The 15,939-nt window shown below is 41.7% G+C and overlaps 1 protein-coding gene across 2 annotated transcripts in view; it reads right to left on the bottom strand.

Moving 5' to 3' along the window:
* The window catches only part of LOC120737552 (interleukin-1 receptor accessory protein-like 1-B), a 324,999-nt gene that overhangs the window by 12,614 nt on the left and 296,446 nt on the right, over positions 1–15,939 (bottom strand). For both annotated transcript variants that reach the window (XM_040038339.1, XM_040038340.1), the window contains exons 8-9: positions 13,663–13,808; positions 6,928–7,074 (exon numbers count right to left, since the gene is read on the bottom strand). In XM_040038339.1, the coding sequence (XP_039894273.1) occupies positions 6,928–7,074; positions 13,663–13,808 (293 nt within the window). The remainder of the gene's footprint in view (positions 1–6,927; positions 7,075–13,662; positions 13,809–15,939) is intronic.

The following is a 15,939-nucleotide window of genomic DNA, read 5'->3' as shown; positions in this document are numbered from 1 at the left end:
ATCACATTTTTTTATCCTTTAATATCCTCTCCATCCCACACTCCTGCTTCTCTCTGGACTGAGAGACTGTCAACAAGATTCACTTGCATCCCAGCGGGTAATCTCGATATTTGGGCTGGCGCGCACAACTCTTAGGTGACGCCTCGTAATTAATCCAACTTGTTTTTTTTTGGGTTTTTTATAACACGCAATTCATTTTACAGCATCAGGGACATGTAAAAATAATTGAAATGTAACCTCATAATCACTCAGTATAACTAACTCTGAGGTTTATGTTCTGCTTCACAGAGACATAAATCTGCTTGTTTTTCTCTAGTAGCTTTTAAATGAAAGCTGTGTAGGCAGATCAAGGGCTATTTTAGTGGAGATGATTCATGCATCTGTTGTGAGAAAGAGAAAGCAGGGGAAGGACGAAAGCACGGGGTGAATCTAGGAGGTGCACTGATCCCCTGTTCGCTTGCGTTTTGATAGCTCGCTTATAGGAGGCTAGTGCTGTTCAGCTGAGATGTGCAACATATTTTTAAAAAATATATCATCAAACAAACAAACAAAAAAACGCATCCGAGTCTTTGCTTCCTTGTCCCACATGCTGACTAACTTCGGCACGTGTGCTCTCTGTGTGCGTGGAGTCGGGGGGGTGCGTACGGGCACGGGGGCTCACAGTGAACTCTTGAACTCGCCATGGAGAGTGCCAAGAGAGTTGGAGGCGTAATCTCTGGGATATCTTTTGGCTCCATTACATTTAATGGAGAGTAGATTGGAACGTAACACACACACTTAACTCTGTGCTTGAGGAGACACATGGCCTGGACTGCTAATGAGAAGATGACTCTTTGTTTTTAAGTAATGCTTTGTTTTTCATAATTCAGTATTCACTGAAATACTGCAATTCAATTTTTTTCAAAAATATGCCTTTGCCCTTGGTGTTTGGCTTGCATGCATTGCCATATTCTGGGTCTTGATCATACTCACACATTTTATCATGTAGTCACATAAAAAATAGAGTTTCAATAGACTCTATGGAGTCCTGCTAATCAAATGCAGTTGATGAATAGACGTTTTGGTAGTTTGCTGGTTTGGAGTGTGTGGGTGTGGGTGTGTGTTAACACAATGTCACAATCTTCCCAGGAGTGGACGTTCCACAGTGACGAGACCATGTAACCCTAACACACTGCAAAAAAACCCCAAGAGCTACATCTCAGACTCTGACGGTCTCGGTTAGCATTTTGTATGTTAAAGTTCACAACAGCATCTGAACAATCTGATCTCCTTTGGACTTAAGAGACCAAAGTGGAGATGTTTGGCCATGATGCACAGCACAATGTTTGATAAAAACCAAATGCAGCACAAACACCTCACACTAACTGTGAAGCACGGTGGTGGTGGGGTGATGATTTGGGCTTGTTTTGCAGTCACAGGACCTGGGCACCTTGCAGTCATTGAGTCGACCCTGAACTCCTCTGAATACCAAAGTATTCTAGAGTCAAATGTGTGGACATCTATCTGACAGCTAAAGTTTGTTCTTTTTGTATCACTAAGTTTTGGCCAATGAGCAAATGCACAACAGAACGGCTGGAAATAGAATAAAAGAAAAAAATCAAGGCATTGCAATGGGCCAGCTGAAGTCCAGACCTCAACTTAATTAAAATGCTGTGGGGAGACCTTAAGAGAGCTGTGCATAAGAGACTGATACAGTCATTCAGAAAATGATTACCTCAAGTAATTGATGATGAAGCCTCTTCTACAAGGTACTGAATAATAGGTCCTATGAAATCTTCCCTTTTCTTAAGAGTGTACAGAGTCTGCTCTCATTCAGATAATAAGGTGAGTCAGTACAATATATGTATGTATGTGCAACGGTGGACACAAAAAAACAGCCTCTAATCAGAGAAACTCTTACATTTGATAATTAACTGTTGGCCATCTGCTGGCATTAACTCTCTCTCTCTCTGTCAGATGTATTTTTTTTCTGTTTATTGAATAAAGAAAAATCTGAAGTTTTAAGTCAAATCAACAAATTACAACCAACAGCTGTACGTAACTTTACTGCCACAATGGGAACTATGGGTCATTTGAAAATCACAGGAAATTTTTCTATTTGAAAAGAAAAACGTAATGAAAAAAGTCTCATAGTTGGAGATCTAACATTGCAATAATAAATGAATCCATCCATTCTTCCACTTCAGCTCACAGGAGCTACAGTCTTAGCAGAAGCTGGCCAGACCTCCTCCTCCCCTGCCACGGCCTCCACCTCTAACCCAGCCAGCTGAGCAATACCCCATTTTATGGGTTTGTGCATCCTTAAATCCTCATTTCACCCCCTTTCCTCATATTTAGTGCCTTCCGTCAGAGTGGAGAAGGGGAGAGGAGTGCAGCCAACTCACCTTCTGACCCACAAAGCATCCTAAACAGATGCCCGAACATCCTAACGGGCTCCTTTTGAATCAGAGGATCAGTATTGACACCTTGAGGGCCAAAGGGGAAATCCTCTTACCGACTGTTCTGTTTGTTCTTAGTTTCTTGCAATTTCCCTCTTTGAGAAGAAGGAAACAATAGTAACTGTTTAAGCATTACAAACTGCCATTTCTTAACACAAACTCCTCATACAAAGAGTATTTATTACAAAGCTCTCTCATTTCTACTTGACTTTGTCATCACAGATGAGCTACTTAATGCTGACCTCTGTTAGACACACTACTTCAAACCCCCTGTGGAAAAACCCCTGATATTCAGCAACGCCAAACCGCGCCAAACGCAGACGGAGACTCATAATTCTGCGGCACGCTGACAACGCTGACATTGGTATTTATGGCAGAGTGTTGATGAGCTCCCACCTCTTTGTCAAGCCCGCTCGGCTGTTGTCATCATGAAGCCTATTATTGATTCCACTGACACCCACACAATGTGACAAGCGAGTGGTCTTTAACTAAATTGCGCCGCTGACAAATAGCCGACGGTCCGTCCTATTGTTGCGTAAAGCTTACAATTTTGCATCTGGCAGAAGAGGGAGCCAGGCGTTCAATTAGTGCTTCGAGTGGCCGCCGAGAAACACATACAAGTTCTTGGCAGCGTGTGCAGCTACGCCGGGGGAAACATAAAATAGATATATAAATATTTATCTGTGCATTGGAGACACTGGCTTAAGCGCTTTATTGATGAAAAGTGCAGCTATATCGCCCTGTCAGTGCAGCAGTTACCATAGTGATGAGATCTCGGTTAACCACCTTCTGACTGTTTTTTCTTCATTTCCAGCCCGTTTAATGCCTTACCCCCTATTTTACGTACGTGCCTTGTTAGATGCAGATGCGATTGAATGCCAAGAGGTGGCGGTGAAGAGATCTAATAGACCGCGGCGTGCTGGGAAGTATCGGGGGTGGGGTGAGGGGGGTCTCCTGAGAGCTCCAGAGGCAGAGTGCTGTGTCTTATTGAACCTGATCCCCTTCTAGTGAAGAGCAAATTGAAAATCTGTTTCTCTCTCCCAGCATTCACTCAGGTGGCGCAATTAAACGAGACAATTGCTGTTTGGCATTAAGTTCAAGGCGCGCCTTTTTTTCCCCTCCCGCCACCCTTTCTTTTTTGTTTTTTGCTTTTTTCTCCCCCCAACACAAACGCCTCTGGGCCATCCATTACGGCAAAGATCCAGGGCCGGAAGCCTGACATAGCCAGAGGTAATGGCTTTCATTGAAACGTCTGATGTAGCAACCATCACAGTTAAGCAGAGCCGGGAGGGTACGAGGAGAGCAGCGGGCTACAGAATCCCTCCTTTTTTTACCTTTACCGCACATAACTCTGTCTCTTGCTGACTCTGTTTCCACCGCGTGCAGTCCCTCAGCCTCTCTGAAGTAATCTCATTCTCCCTGAATTCATTGCAGGGCTGGTACTTCAGAGACTCATTACAGGGGAATCAAATTAAAACTTGCTCCTTGTCTCAGTTTGATGCATTCTCAAGCCAAGACTCATCTACCAGGCCTGATTTTTTTCCTGTTTTTTTCCCTGTGTACTATTGGTAATGGGGCCTCAGAGTTTATGTTTTTGTCTGGCACGCGGGCGATGTGTTTTGATTCGCTTTATGGCGAATGTGCGGCTGAATATATTACCCTTTAGCTCACACGCTTTCTCACATGTGGTTTGCATTCATGAGGAATAGAAATGGACATCAGAAATCACAAGACTCTATTGCCTTAGAAATTAAAAAAATGCATGTTGTGCTAATATCATCAAACTGCGGCAACAATTTGCACTTGGGCTGAAAGGCTAACTGACTAAAATGCATTGCATTAAAAAATAAACGTGGCCTAAGTTTATTTTTCCCACTCGGTCATCTACTGAAAGAACAAATTGCTGCTGTTGTGAGAATCAGGCTGCAAAATCCTGTTGCGTTTAAGCTGCTGTGTGTCTGATAAACTTTTAGACGGTTAAATAAGACTGTTGTCACCAGGAAATCAAAAGGTATGTCTGCCTTTTCTGTAATGGACTTCTCTATTGTGACTGAAGCTACTGCGGCTGCAGTTAGAGAGGCTGTTGTGATCTTTGTAGTTTCTCTGGGTTTCTATTGTACTCTAACCTTCTGCCTGTGGCTTCCATGTCATCCCTTTGTGAATGTCAGGAAAACAAAACCTAGCTTTTAAATAGATACAGCCACCATGACTTTCTCCACTGGTTTTCAAATTTGGATTTTAGCATTTTGTTCACCCCCATGTTGGGTCTTTACCTTACAATATAAAGCACCTTGAGATAACTGTTGTTATGATTTGACACTTCAATATTAATATAGTTGAATTGAATTGGATTTCTGGAGCTAGCCGGGATGTCATTGGCTAATGCTAATGCTAGGTTAGTAAGCTACTGTTTGGCACTTAACTGAGTTTAACATGCTCCAAAAGGGAGAAAGGTCATAAAGATGTATGAGAGGTTTAATTCATTGACTTAAATTAGGTGTGACCACCCTCCTAGTAAAGCTCAACTTTGAGGCTTAACATAGTTCACAAAGGTTGGTTCAGTGAACATTTAGCCCTTTTATAGCTAGCTTATAGTTAGCTGTTAAAAAATGTATTAATTTGCTATAAGCGTGTAAGTTCTCAGTCATCAGGGTCATGGTATTCTAAGGAGCTTGGAAAGAAAAGCTACTTAACTTCTTAATTGCTATAGAACCAAAACAGTTTCTTTGTTGAGCATTTTAACATGGGCGTCTGTGAGGACTGACTAATTTTAGAGGCGGCCTCAAGTGGCCGCATAAGGAATTGCACTTTTCATTGACTTCATTTTCTGATCTAGAACTGGCCTCTTGCTGCTTTATTTTGACATGTATTTATTTTCTTTGTTTGGCTTGCTGTGGTTTTTACTTTCTGACTTTGTTCTTTCAGTTTCATTATTGTATGATTGTGACATCTCTGTATATATTTATCTGTGTGCTTTCCTTAGATGTTGTCAGTTTGTCAGGTTCCTTACTCCATTGCCTTTTCTGACATTTACAAAACCCAATGCAAAGACTTTGAATATCTCATCATCTACAGATCATAATGTAATCAAATAATTCAGAGAATCTGGAAAAATCTTTGTGTGCAAGAGACAAGGCTAAAAATCTGTTTTGGACGCCAGTGATCTTCGAGCCGTTGGTCTGCACTACAATGAAAGCACATCATTCTGTCGTGGAAATCACTGCATTGACTCAGGAATCCCATATGAGCATAATCCAGAAATAACAGCATATTCTCTTAGCTGAAGCTTGTTCAAAATGGAATGAGGCAAAGTGGAAAACTGTTCTTTGATCAGACGATTCCTAATTTGAAGGTCTTTGTGATAAACATGGACACCACATCTTTCAGACTAAAGAAGAGAGGAACCATCGACGCTCAGTTTGAAAGCCAGCGTCAGTGATGGCATAAGAGTAGACTCCAACGATTTAAATGGGCTGTCTGCAGTCCAGACTTTTCACCAACTGAAAACATCTGGAGTGTCATGAAATGAAAAGTTCAACCTGAGCTAATATGCTTTATGAAACACAAAAATGTCTACATTTAATGTTTAAATGTTGAAAGTGGGCGCCCAGAGGTTGAGCAGCAACTACTTGTGATTGGTGAAAAAATTCAGTGCAATCGACTGCTGTTTATTCCTCGTGACAAAGTGGTTATTGTTCTATATTTTACTCTTGTGAGCCGTTGAGAACTGTGAATAGATCGATGCCGTATAATCCCACAAAACAGCAGCTGCTTCAGTATAACCAAAAAAAAGTTTACAAGATAAGCAGCTCTGAATAAAGTGACAGTGACACGTTGGGTAACATGGTGAAAGCAGCATATGTGAACTACAAGCATTCGCATTACTGGGTGAGTGGGTGTTAGTTACCCCATCTGCAACAGAATAATAATGGGAAAAAAATACACACAGTGACTAAATGTCCCCTAAAATAGAAAGTACATCAGCAGCAGCTGCTGCCGCCGCGCTCACAGCGCTTAAGTGATCAAGGCCGCACTGTCCCCTTAAAGCTAAACTGTGCAGCTTTGCCTGTTGGAGGCTCTGAAACGCAACCAGTGAAAACTGTTTGAACAATCCAGTCTCCGTTACCCAGAGGTTGTGCTTTGTTATATAAGGAAACAGCATTCTCAGCGTGAACCTTTTTTTTTTTGTTAACAAAGACGACAAGAAAAGGAGCCACATCAAGGATGGTGATGCTGTTTCGGGGACAGTCTACTGCATATGGATTGAAAAGATTTGTGAATGAGAAACTATCGTTTGCTCCTCTCTGTGTTATTTATACTTAGAAAAGATGCATACATTTACATAAAACCGTGCCACGTGCAGCTTTAAGATATGAAAAATGGCTCCGGTGTTTTCTTAGGTGATATCGGTTCAGGTCTGGAGATTTGATTCACACTGAGGGAAAGGACTTGTCGCCAAATATTATTAAAATGAATAACAACATCTTACCTCCATCTATATCCTCGCTGCCGAAGTGGTTCCTGTAGAAGAGCATGAGCTCGATCCGGTAGCACTTGTACAGCGTCACGAGGCAGATGAGCAGCATCAGGATGGCACCCAGACCTCCGGCAAGCTCCACAGTGTACATCAGCTCCGCTAGTAAGCCAAAACATAGGGTGGAGTAGGGGATGGGGGGTAAAAAACAGAGAGGAGTGAGAGGAAAAAACAAGCAGGATATCCAGTCTTCCAAAAAGTGCCAAAAATCAAACCCTGCAAGCTGAAAAATTTCTCTGATTTCCAGTAAATGTGGATAACATGGGTGCTTCTCATTAGCATTTTTCATGCCTTCCCTCCTTTGCGAATTGATCAGCGGTGCAATCAATTTCCCTTATTTCTCCAGAAAGCGACTGCTTAGACCGACTTGTTTCCAACCATCAATTAACCATCCTCCTTCTTTTATAATCTGTGGCTAATTTCAAGCTTTTTGAAATTTTCAGAAAAAAGTTAAACAGGTTTTTAAGATTTGAGGATTTTGTAATCACAATAGTCATTTCGAGGTTTTGTTTCCCTTAAAAAAAACAAAAAAATATTTTTTACTGCAGACATTTGACTCTGCAAGACTACCTTTATTTTATCACAAATTCTTAGTCCTTTGCTTTTCTAATTCCCTTGTATTTCTTTTCTTTTACACTGTGGTGCACTGGAGCAGGTTTGTATCCAGTAACGGAACAGCAGTAAATAATCAATCAAGAAGTAATGCGTGACGCAGTCACGATGGTTAAAAAAAAGCTATTTATTATTAAAGACTCTGTGTTGTGAAATGGCTTTGTTGCACCTCCACATTTGTTTGCAAAAAAGGCTTTATGAGTCTCCCGTGGCTGCATTCATTCAGCGTGTGTTTGTGTCACTTTTTCTCGCTTTTCCTCTCCATCTTTTGCGTGTCGCTTATTGTGGCTGGACCGGATCCAGATGACACATAACTCAAAGCGGAATGAAAGTACAGCCAGTTCTATACCTGTCATTAAACGCCTCCTGGCTTGACTGGATAACAATAATAAAAAAAAGAAAACTCACACTGAGGCAACTAGTGCAACAATAGCATGTGACAGATCTGAGCACCGCGCTTATGAAGATCAGTTACATGAGAGCGGCTGCTGAGAGGTGAAGCTCCTGGCTGTTAGCTGAACTGCCCGGTACACAAACAGATCGAAGCAGCCTGCGCTTCCTGCCATCTGTCATCACTGCAGCCCGCCATTATCTCATGAAAACATGAAGGATCAGCGGACGCTAAATTCTAGGAACTTCACTGGTGATAATTCAGTTTTACAGTGATGTGCAAAAGTCTTGAGTCACCCCTCATTTCTTCATATTTTGCCAAGAAAATGAGAAATATGTGCAGTGATTTACTGTAATGTGAACGAACATGCATGGAAACGCAGGCAAAAACACTTTTTATACAATTCTAACAAGCTTGAAAGTGAATATTTGGTATGACCCCGTTTATTCTTGATCACAGCCTGAACATTCATAGGCAGCTTTCTCGTCATTTCTTTAGTTAATCTTCAGGAATAGTTCCCCAGGCTTGTTAAAGGACATTCAGGGCTCTTCTTTGGATGTTGGCTGCCTTTTCTTCTGTTCTCTGACAAGATGATCCCACACTGCTTCAGTAATGTTGAGGTTCGAGCTCTGGGGAGGCCAATCCATAATTGGTATTATGGTCATGCTGAAAAATGAAGATGTTACCAATCGGATGATTTCCAGATGGTATTTCATGGTGAACCAAAATCAGACGGTACTTTTCTGAGTGCAGAACTCCATCAGTTTTTATAGAATCTCCAACACCACTGTTTAAAGTGCTCCTCAAACCATGACATAGCCTCCACTGTGTTTCACAGGTGACTATGGACACTTGCTGTTGTACCTCCTCATAGACTTTTCATTTCATCACTTCATCAGACTTGTTTCCACTTGTTTCAGTCCAGTTCTTGTGCAATATGGCATAACTCAGTCTTTTTTCACTGTTTCCATTCCATAAAAATGCCTTCTTCACAGCCACACTTCCATTTTTGAGGCTTCAGCAAACTTGGCTCAACTAAAGGGTCAGATGCATCTCTCATGTCCTGTGTCAGGTCTTTACTGGATTTTTTGTCCTGTTTCTTAAGAACCTGACTTGACTCAGACATTGTGTATTTGCTGTAGGTAGTTTTTAAGGCCTGCCACTTTTATCCTCTACTTGTCAAATTTCCTCAAACTTTTTAAGGACACACTGCACATCGTGTTGAGATATGGCACGTTTTCTACAAATAACTCTTTCGGAATCACTCTGTTGGTGCAAAAATGCAATTTTATGCCAGTACAAATCAAAAACACTATTTAAAATTGGATCTTTGCAAATTGTCTGTCATGTGTAGACAACACGGCTCATCCCTTGACTTGCGCTTGAATGATTTATATGTCAGTGCTAAGTGGCTCAGCTAACTAAAAATGTTCAGGTACAAGGACTGCACTACAAAGAAAAAAGCAGCTAATGTTCAAAGAAAAACAATGAAAGAGCTTCTGAAAGCCTGGAGAACTACTGCTGAAGTCTGGCTCCTTGGGGGTAAATAAATGAGCCTTAAAACTATTGCACAGAGTGTTTATCTACTCATGGTATCTTAAAAAAGGTCCATACAATGACATTATTCAGTCAGAGTTTGCCTCGGGCGAATTGCAGGTGATATGTCACACTACTGGACAATGGACTCAACCATTAGGCTGCACGGTCTAGTAAGTTGCCTTGAAATTCAGGTCGTTTGCTTTGTCTTTTCGTGCTCTTGTCTCATTTTCAAGGCTTTTTCTTTGTTACAGTGTTTTCTGTCCATCTTTTGCAGTTTTCTTTTTGGCTACGCCTCACAAAATCTGGGTGGTCATCCTTCATTGGCTGACTAATGGACAACAGTAAAAAACCTGGACAGACTGCAAAGCTGCGCATACACATAAACATGGACAGAGAGGCCTCGTGTGCATCACCATCCATCACGGACGCACGTTTAACCCCGCTGGACTGCGCGATGCCCGTCCCACTGCAGCGGCCATCAGGCTGACAGCTCGCGTGATGAAGGATGATGTTCTGGAGAGCTAACGAGCACGGCGCGTGCCGCTTCATCACGCCTGTCCCGCGTCGACCTTCAGCCAAACTCACGGACGAACATATGCGCGAACGCAAAAAAATACTCAAAACAAATGCAGGGAAGCATAAACACAGCTTTACCCCACTGAGCCTCAGACTTTCTCGCTTTGCCTCAGTTTCTGTCACTTTGGCTACCAAGTATCATCCCGACTTAGTTTTCTCTGAGAGAGGTGCCGCAGCTAACAAGCACCACGAGAACCCGGATCCCTCGCTTCTTCTTTACCGTCCTTTCCCCCGCCACCCTCTCACTCTGCCGTCCTGCCGTAGCGCTCACCGCTTCTCCGCTCAGATATCTGGACAGAATAACGAGCCAGCTGCTTCTCAAGCAGCAGAGATTACAGCAGAGGAGGCCAATTCTTCTCTGCCTGGCATCCATATTGTAGCAGCGCTGCAGAGGGACAGATTAAGACAAATTAGCTCCTGACGACTAGAAGGCTGGATTTGATGGAGCCACATGGCATCGGGCAATTCATCATCTCGTTCTTTTGCCCCCATTTCTGCATCTCTCATCGTCTAGGGATGTGGATGAAAAGAGGGATGATGAAAAGGCGAAGCACTCATTCAGTAGTAAAATAAAATTTGGAAACCTGAACCTGCTGCTCTTCGCGTTCACAAATGGAGAATCTACGCTGAACTTCCAGTGCTGGGAGCAATTTACTGTCAGTGCTGCTGGTGTTGTTAATGCTGGGAGAATTCCAACTTCTCGATAGCAAGAAGAAGAAGTGGAAATAAGGATGCTAAGACTTCATGCTATGCATATTCTGACTGATGCGCCATGATTATCTACAACGAGGGGAAAGAGTAAAGTCATTCCGAGTGCTGTTTCCAGCTCCACGACACAAGTGAGGAGATGCATTTTAGAAAAGCAGTGTTAACACTAACTAGTCCTGCATGGAACCTGCGCTCTACGGATGCAGCACAAAACCCCAAACAACACTGAATTGAGTCAATTTCACGTGGTCTCGCTATCCTGCGAGAGGACAGGGCTAATCTTCCCCTGTTTATTCTGAGATTCGACTTTGCAGCATAAGCCCCTTTAACATAGCAAATGGAGGGGAACTGGGCTGGCATCAAAGCTGGATCCAAAGCAGTAGGCTTAAAAGAGAAGAGAAATATCTTACTATGTTAATGTATTCAATGCTGACAACTTTAAGGATGCAAAGACACCTCCCCCCCTCGCTTCCTCTGGCCTTGCCTAATAAAAAAATATGAAAAAAAAAAAGACTTACATAACCACACTGAAGATGTGCATCTCTCTAAAAAAATCATCATGGAATCAACTTTCAAACAGTCGATCCTCAGTGAGGCGAAATCATAGGGAAATTTAAAAAAAAGTTCGCTTGGATAAAAACCCTGGAAGCGGGGAAGGGGCGGAGGAGACAGTCGCCAGTGACGAAAGATGAGAAAATGAGTGAGAGTTCAGCGATCAAAGGAGGATTTGTGTGTTGGGAGAGGTCACTGCCAGACACTCAAACAGCTTGTCTGGCATCACAACACCGAAGGCTGCCTCTCTCAGTAAGTAATTTCTCTTTCTCTCTCTCCCCCACGCAAACTAATGCTTCCTCAGGCTGAGGTGGATGAATAGACTTTATGCACTATCCACCAAACTGTCCTATTTTCTTTCCCTGCCCGAGGCAGGAAACAACTGGTCAACTCCCAGGATCCCGCCAGTAGTTCTTCTTATTACTTGGTGAACTGCTGCAGGAGATTCTCTCCACTGTCAGAGTGGAGGCCTGTGGTATTAAATGGTGCTCTTGTCCTGGAAAGCTGTAACATCCTATTATTAAATATCAGAGGTGTGGACTCGAGTCACATGACTTGGACTCGAGTCAGACTCGAGTCATTAATTTTATGACTTTAGACTTGACTTGAAAAAATGTTCTAAGACTTGTGACTTGACTTGGACTTTTACACCAATGACCTGGGACTTGAATTGGACTTGAACCGGTTTACTTGAAAAGACTTGATATTTCACCCCAAATATAAAATTTAACATGCATATTATATAGAGATTGAAAATGTGACGTCATTCAGGGGTAAACCGCAAAGGATTCTGGGAACTCGTGGCAAGAGGTACTAGCGCACGCAGGCTTTCAATTGAAATCAGTCACACGGCGATAAAAAGAAACCCAAAAAATGTCAAGAAGCTGTTGTATTATTAACTGCAATAGCCGGTCACATGACAGCCACGGGAAGCCGACGGGTAAAGAGATCGGTTGTTATCGGATTACGTCGTTGAAGAGAAATTGTTCAGCCATGTTTCCGAAGTAACAAAGAGGCGCCTGGATTGCAGCCATTCAAAGATCAAATATAACGTCCCAGAACACTCCAGCTCACAGGTTAGTCTGCTCCAAGCATTTCCACAAAGGTCAGAGTTTTTTAGTAGTTAATGCGTCATTTTTCTTAACATAATTGGTGATATAGGTTACAAGCAAGTCTGGCGCTGAACAGAAATTGTTGCTCCTTTGTTTATTGTGCATAAACAGTGAATTGTCCTGACACAATATTGTGTTTCGCTTCTGTTATTATGGTACACTGACAAAAACATATACTTTTATTCACAGGATAAAACAGTTGTTTTGTATCACTAATTGCCCAGTACGATTACAGCATCCAATATTATTGTCACTGCTACATTTCTGTGATGGGTACCAGAAATTATTTCCACTACTAATTAATTACCGTTGAGCTCAAAGGTCCTATTAATAAACGGTTAACGAATGTGTGTTTATGACGACGATTTGTGAGACTGGTAAACTTATGATACGTACGATGGTCTTTACTTTCTACACGGTGCATTTCAAGGTCCTGCACCCATCCGTCGGTAAACTGTACCTGGGCTTGTTGCAGTGACCTGAAGTTACTAAACTTCATGAGTGTGTGCACTCACTCCAAGAACCGTATAATTATAAATATGCATATAAATATGCTACGATGAGATAGCTGACTTCATCTAACTAGCAAATGTTGTCCAGGCTACGTTGGTGATGCAGTTTTTTTAATGTGTATGATATTTTTGTCATGCGATTTTAAAGCTGGTCCTACAACCGCATCCAAGAATAACATGCAGCTTATCTCAGAACTGTCGGTGAAAATTATTCTTGGAGCTAGGTTTAATTGAGCTGCATTTTAAAGAGGTGCAATTTCACAATTTGTGTGTATTTTCTAAGTTCACTATTTTGTCATGTGTTGAGAAAAACACAGATTTAAAAATTACATGGTCTAATATTTACATTTAGCATAACTGCAACATGCTTTTTTTCGTTTTTTTTTTTTTAAAGACTCGAAAGGACTTGAAATTCAAAGTTTCAGACTTGTGACTTTACTCGGACTTTTACACCAGTGACTTGAGACTCGACTCTGACTTGCCTGACATTACTTGAGACTTGACTTGAGACTTGAGGATAAAGACTTGAGACTTACTTGAGACTTGCAAAACAATGACTTGGTCCCACCTCTGTTAAATATAAAGGCTACTCTATTCATCTGCTAGATTTATGTTGAAATGCACTTCCTGATTTAAATACCGATTTTTCTTTTTCCAGCTTGCACGTGAATCTGTGAGCTTGGCTCACCTTTCTTGACGAGTTGGACGTTGGCCTGTCGCCGCCCGTTGCCATTCTCCACGTAGCAGGAGTAGTTGCCCAGGTCGGCCTCCTCCAGAGACTCGATGGTCAGAGAGATCGAAACCTCCTGCTCTCCCAGGTGCTCCCGGATTGTCCTACAGGGGGGAGCAAAGAGCAAATGAACAATAAGCGTGTGCAAGTTGGTGAAAATGAATCTCCTTAGGCTGGTAGCGTGCTTCGCAGTGAGTAACAGAGCAGGACGGGGGCCGGGTAAACAAATGTTAATATAGTCATTAGTTTAATGACCCAAAAAGCTAGCTAATGGGGACTTCTGCTGAAGACCAGACACTTTATTACCTGAGCAGGACGCTATTTGTTTAATGTTCTTGAATTATTCCCACAAAAAACATCTAAAAGCAGGGTTTGATTATAAAGCAGTCAAAGTAATTGGTTAGTTTATTTAGGTGCTTTATTGAGTAAATGTAGATAACTCCCTGTTTTGGCTTTTATTGGCCATATCTTTAATATTTCGGTTCACTCTCAACACTCTTATCAACTCTACTTTAGTCATTACTTCTGTTCACATTAAAAAAAGCAATAATAAACCCGCTATGCTCTTTCTGGCCTGCAATAAAATGGCATAAAATAGTGTGTTATTGGAGTATTTCGCTGCAGGATGCGGTACAGACCAAAACAGAAGCAATGCAGTGTCCTATAACCCAACTAGCAGCATTGCTCTATGCTAGATGCATAAACTGGTATTGCAATGGGGTTATAAGATGTTGCACTGACCCAAGCTAATCAAAAACATCAGTTATTGAAGCTTTAAATGTGGACTGTTTAATTACTTGGTCTCTTGGAGACAATATAACAAGTTGAAAATGCGCTGGGAAAATGTTGGCGAAGAGACGTGCGGATGAAGTATGGCTTCGAGGTTTGTTTTCATCAATTTTATTAATTTGTTGCTGTAACCTCAGCTGTGTAGTTGGATGGTTCATGGTGGTTCTTTGTATAAGGAGTAAGATTAGCTGTTAAGAGACCTAACCTCAGCATGCTTCATCCAGCAGACAAAGAACAGCAGCAATAATCAACAGCAAAATCCCCGTTCACATGCACAACTTCATTAAAAGATTTAAATTGAACTATTCATTCAAATTAAAATAATTCATGATTTTATTAAATATAATTGCATTTTGAATTGGATGACAGCAGCACGTTGAAAAAAAAAAAAGCTGGGAGAGGGTCATGTGTTGTAGTAGTAAAATGTTTCTCCATTGTTGTCTGGTAAAGGATTTCAGAGTCATAGTTCAATAATGATTAAGTCCTGTCTTTATTGTTTGTTTGACTCCTACATATTAGCAGGAAAACACTTGACTGCGTAGCTGCCTAATGTTCAAGTGTCCTTAAAAGTCAGCTTCTAACTTGTGTAATTACTGTTTTGATAACTTTGTCTGTCTAAAGCTAAAAAGAATAAAGAACTTCAAGGCTTACTAACAACTTTTTTACTAGACCTCAGTAAAAAAGTGCGCTGATAAAGCCACTTTGTTATCTACAAAAACTGCTCGCTCATGCAAATATCTAACCAACCAACCAATCACAGGGCAGCAACTCAGTGCATTTAACCGAGTGGGTATGGTCAAGACGGCCCGTTGAAGTTCAACAAGACCAGATTGCTTCAAGATAATGGGAACGCTCAATAACTCAAATAGCAACGCATTACAACCAATATATGCAGAAGAGCATCTCTGTGCTTTCATGTAGATGGGCTATAACAGCAGAAGACCACATCTCATTCCCAGTCAACTAAGAACAGGAAACTGAGCCTACAATTTGGAAAAACGCTTGAATTCTAATGCAGCAGATGGTACAGTCAGACTCCAGCTTTGGCCAAGTGGCAGTGTCATAAATAATTGCCTGCTTCCTTCATTTTTCTTACATTTTAAGGAACCGCTACAGAAAGTGTTTGCCTGGTGCGGCGAGGCAGATATTGTAGACTTTTGGAGCTAACTCACTCCAAAGTCTCTCCTCTCTGCTTTGGACCCAAACACATAAGACAGCATTGGACTTTTGAGGTGCCATCGTGATGATGAAAGGCTGATTTGCTGTTTGAGCCAAAGGCAAGTGTTGAACATGAAATGTCTGATGGTGGACAGATTCTATCAATTAATCAGGAGAGATTGGCTAATGCTTTGCTGTCAAAAGCTTTTGGACTTTTGGTTGGTAAAATGAAGCTAGGATACAGATTGTTTGGTAAAATTTGGCAACATCATAACTTCAAACACGCTT

The sequence above is a fragment of the Simochromis diagramma genome, unplaced genomic scaffold (assembly GCF_900408965.1).
Source record: "Simochromis diagramma unplaced genomic scaffold, fSimDia1.1 OVJJ01000413.1, whole genome shotgun sequence".
Lineage (NCBI taxonomy): Eukaryota > Metazoa > Chordata > Actinopteri > Cichliformes > Cichlidae > Simochromis > Simochromis diagramma.
Note: the sequence above shows the minus strand (reverse complement) of the source record. Positions and strands in the feature narration are given on the sequence as shown.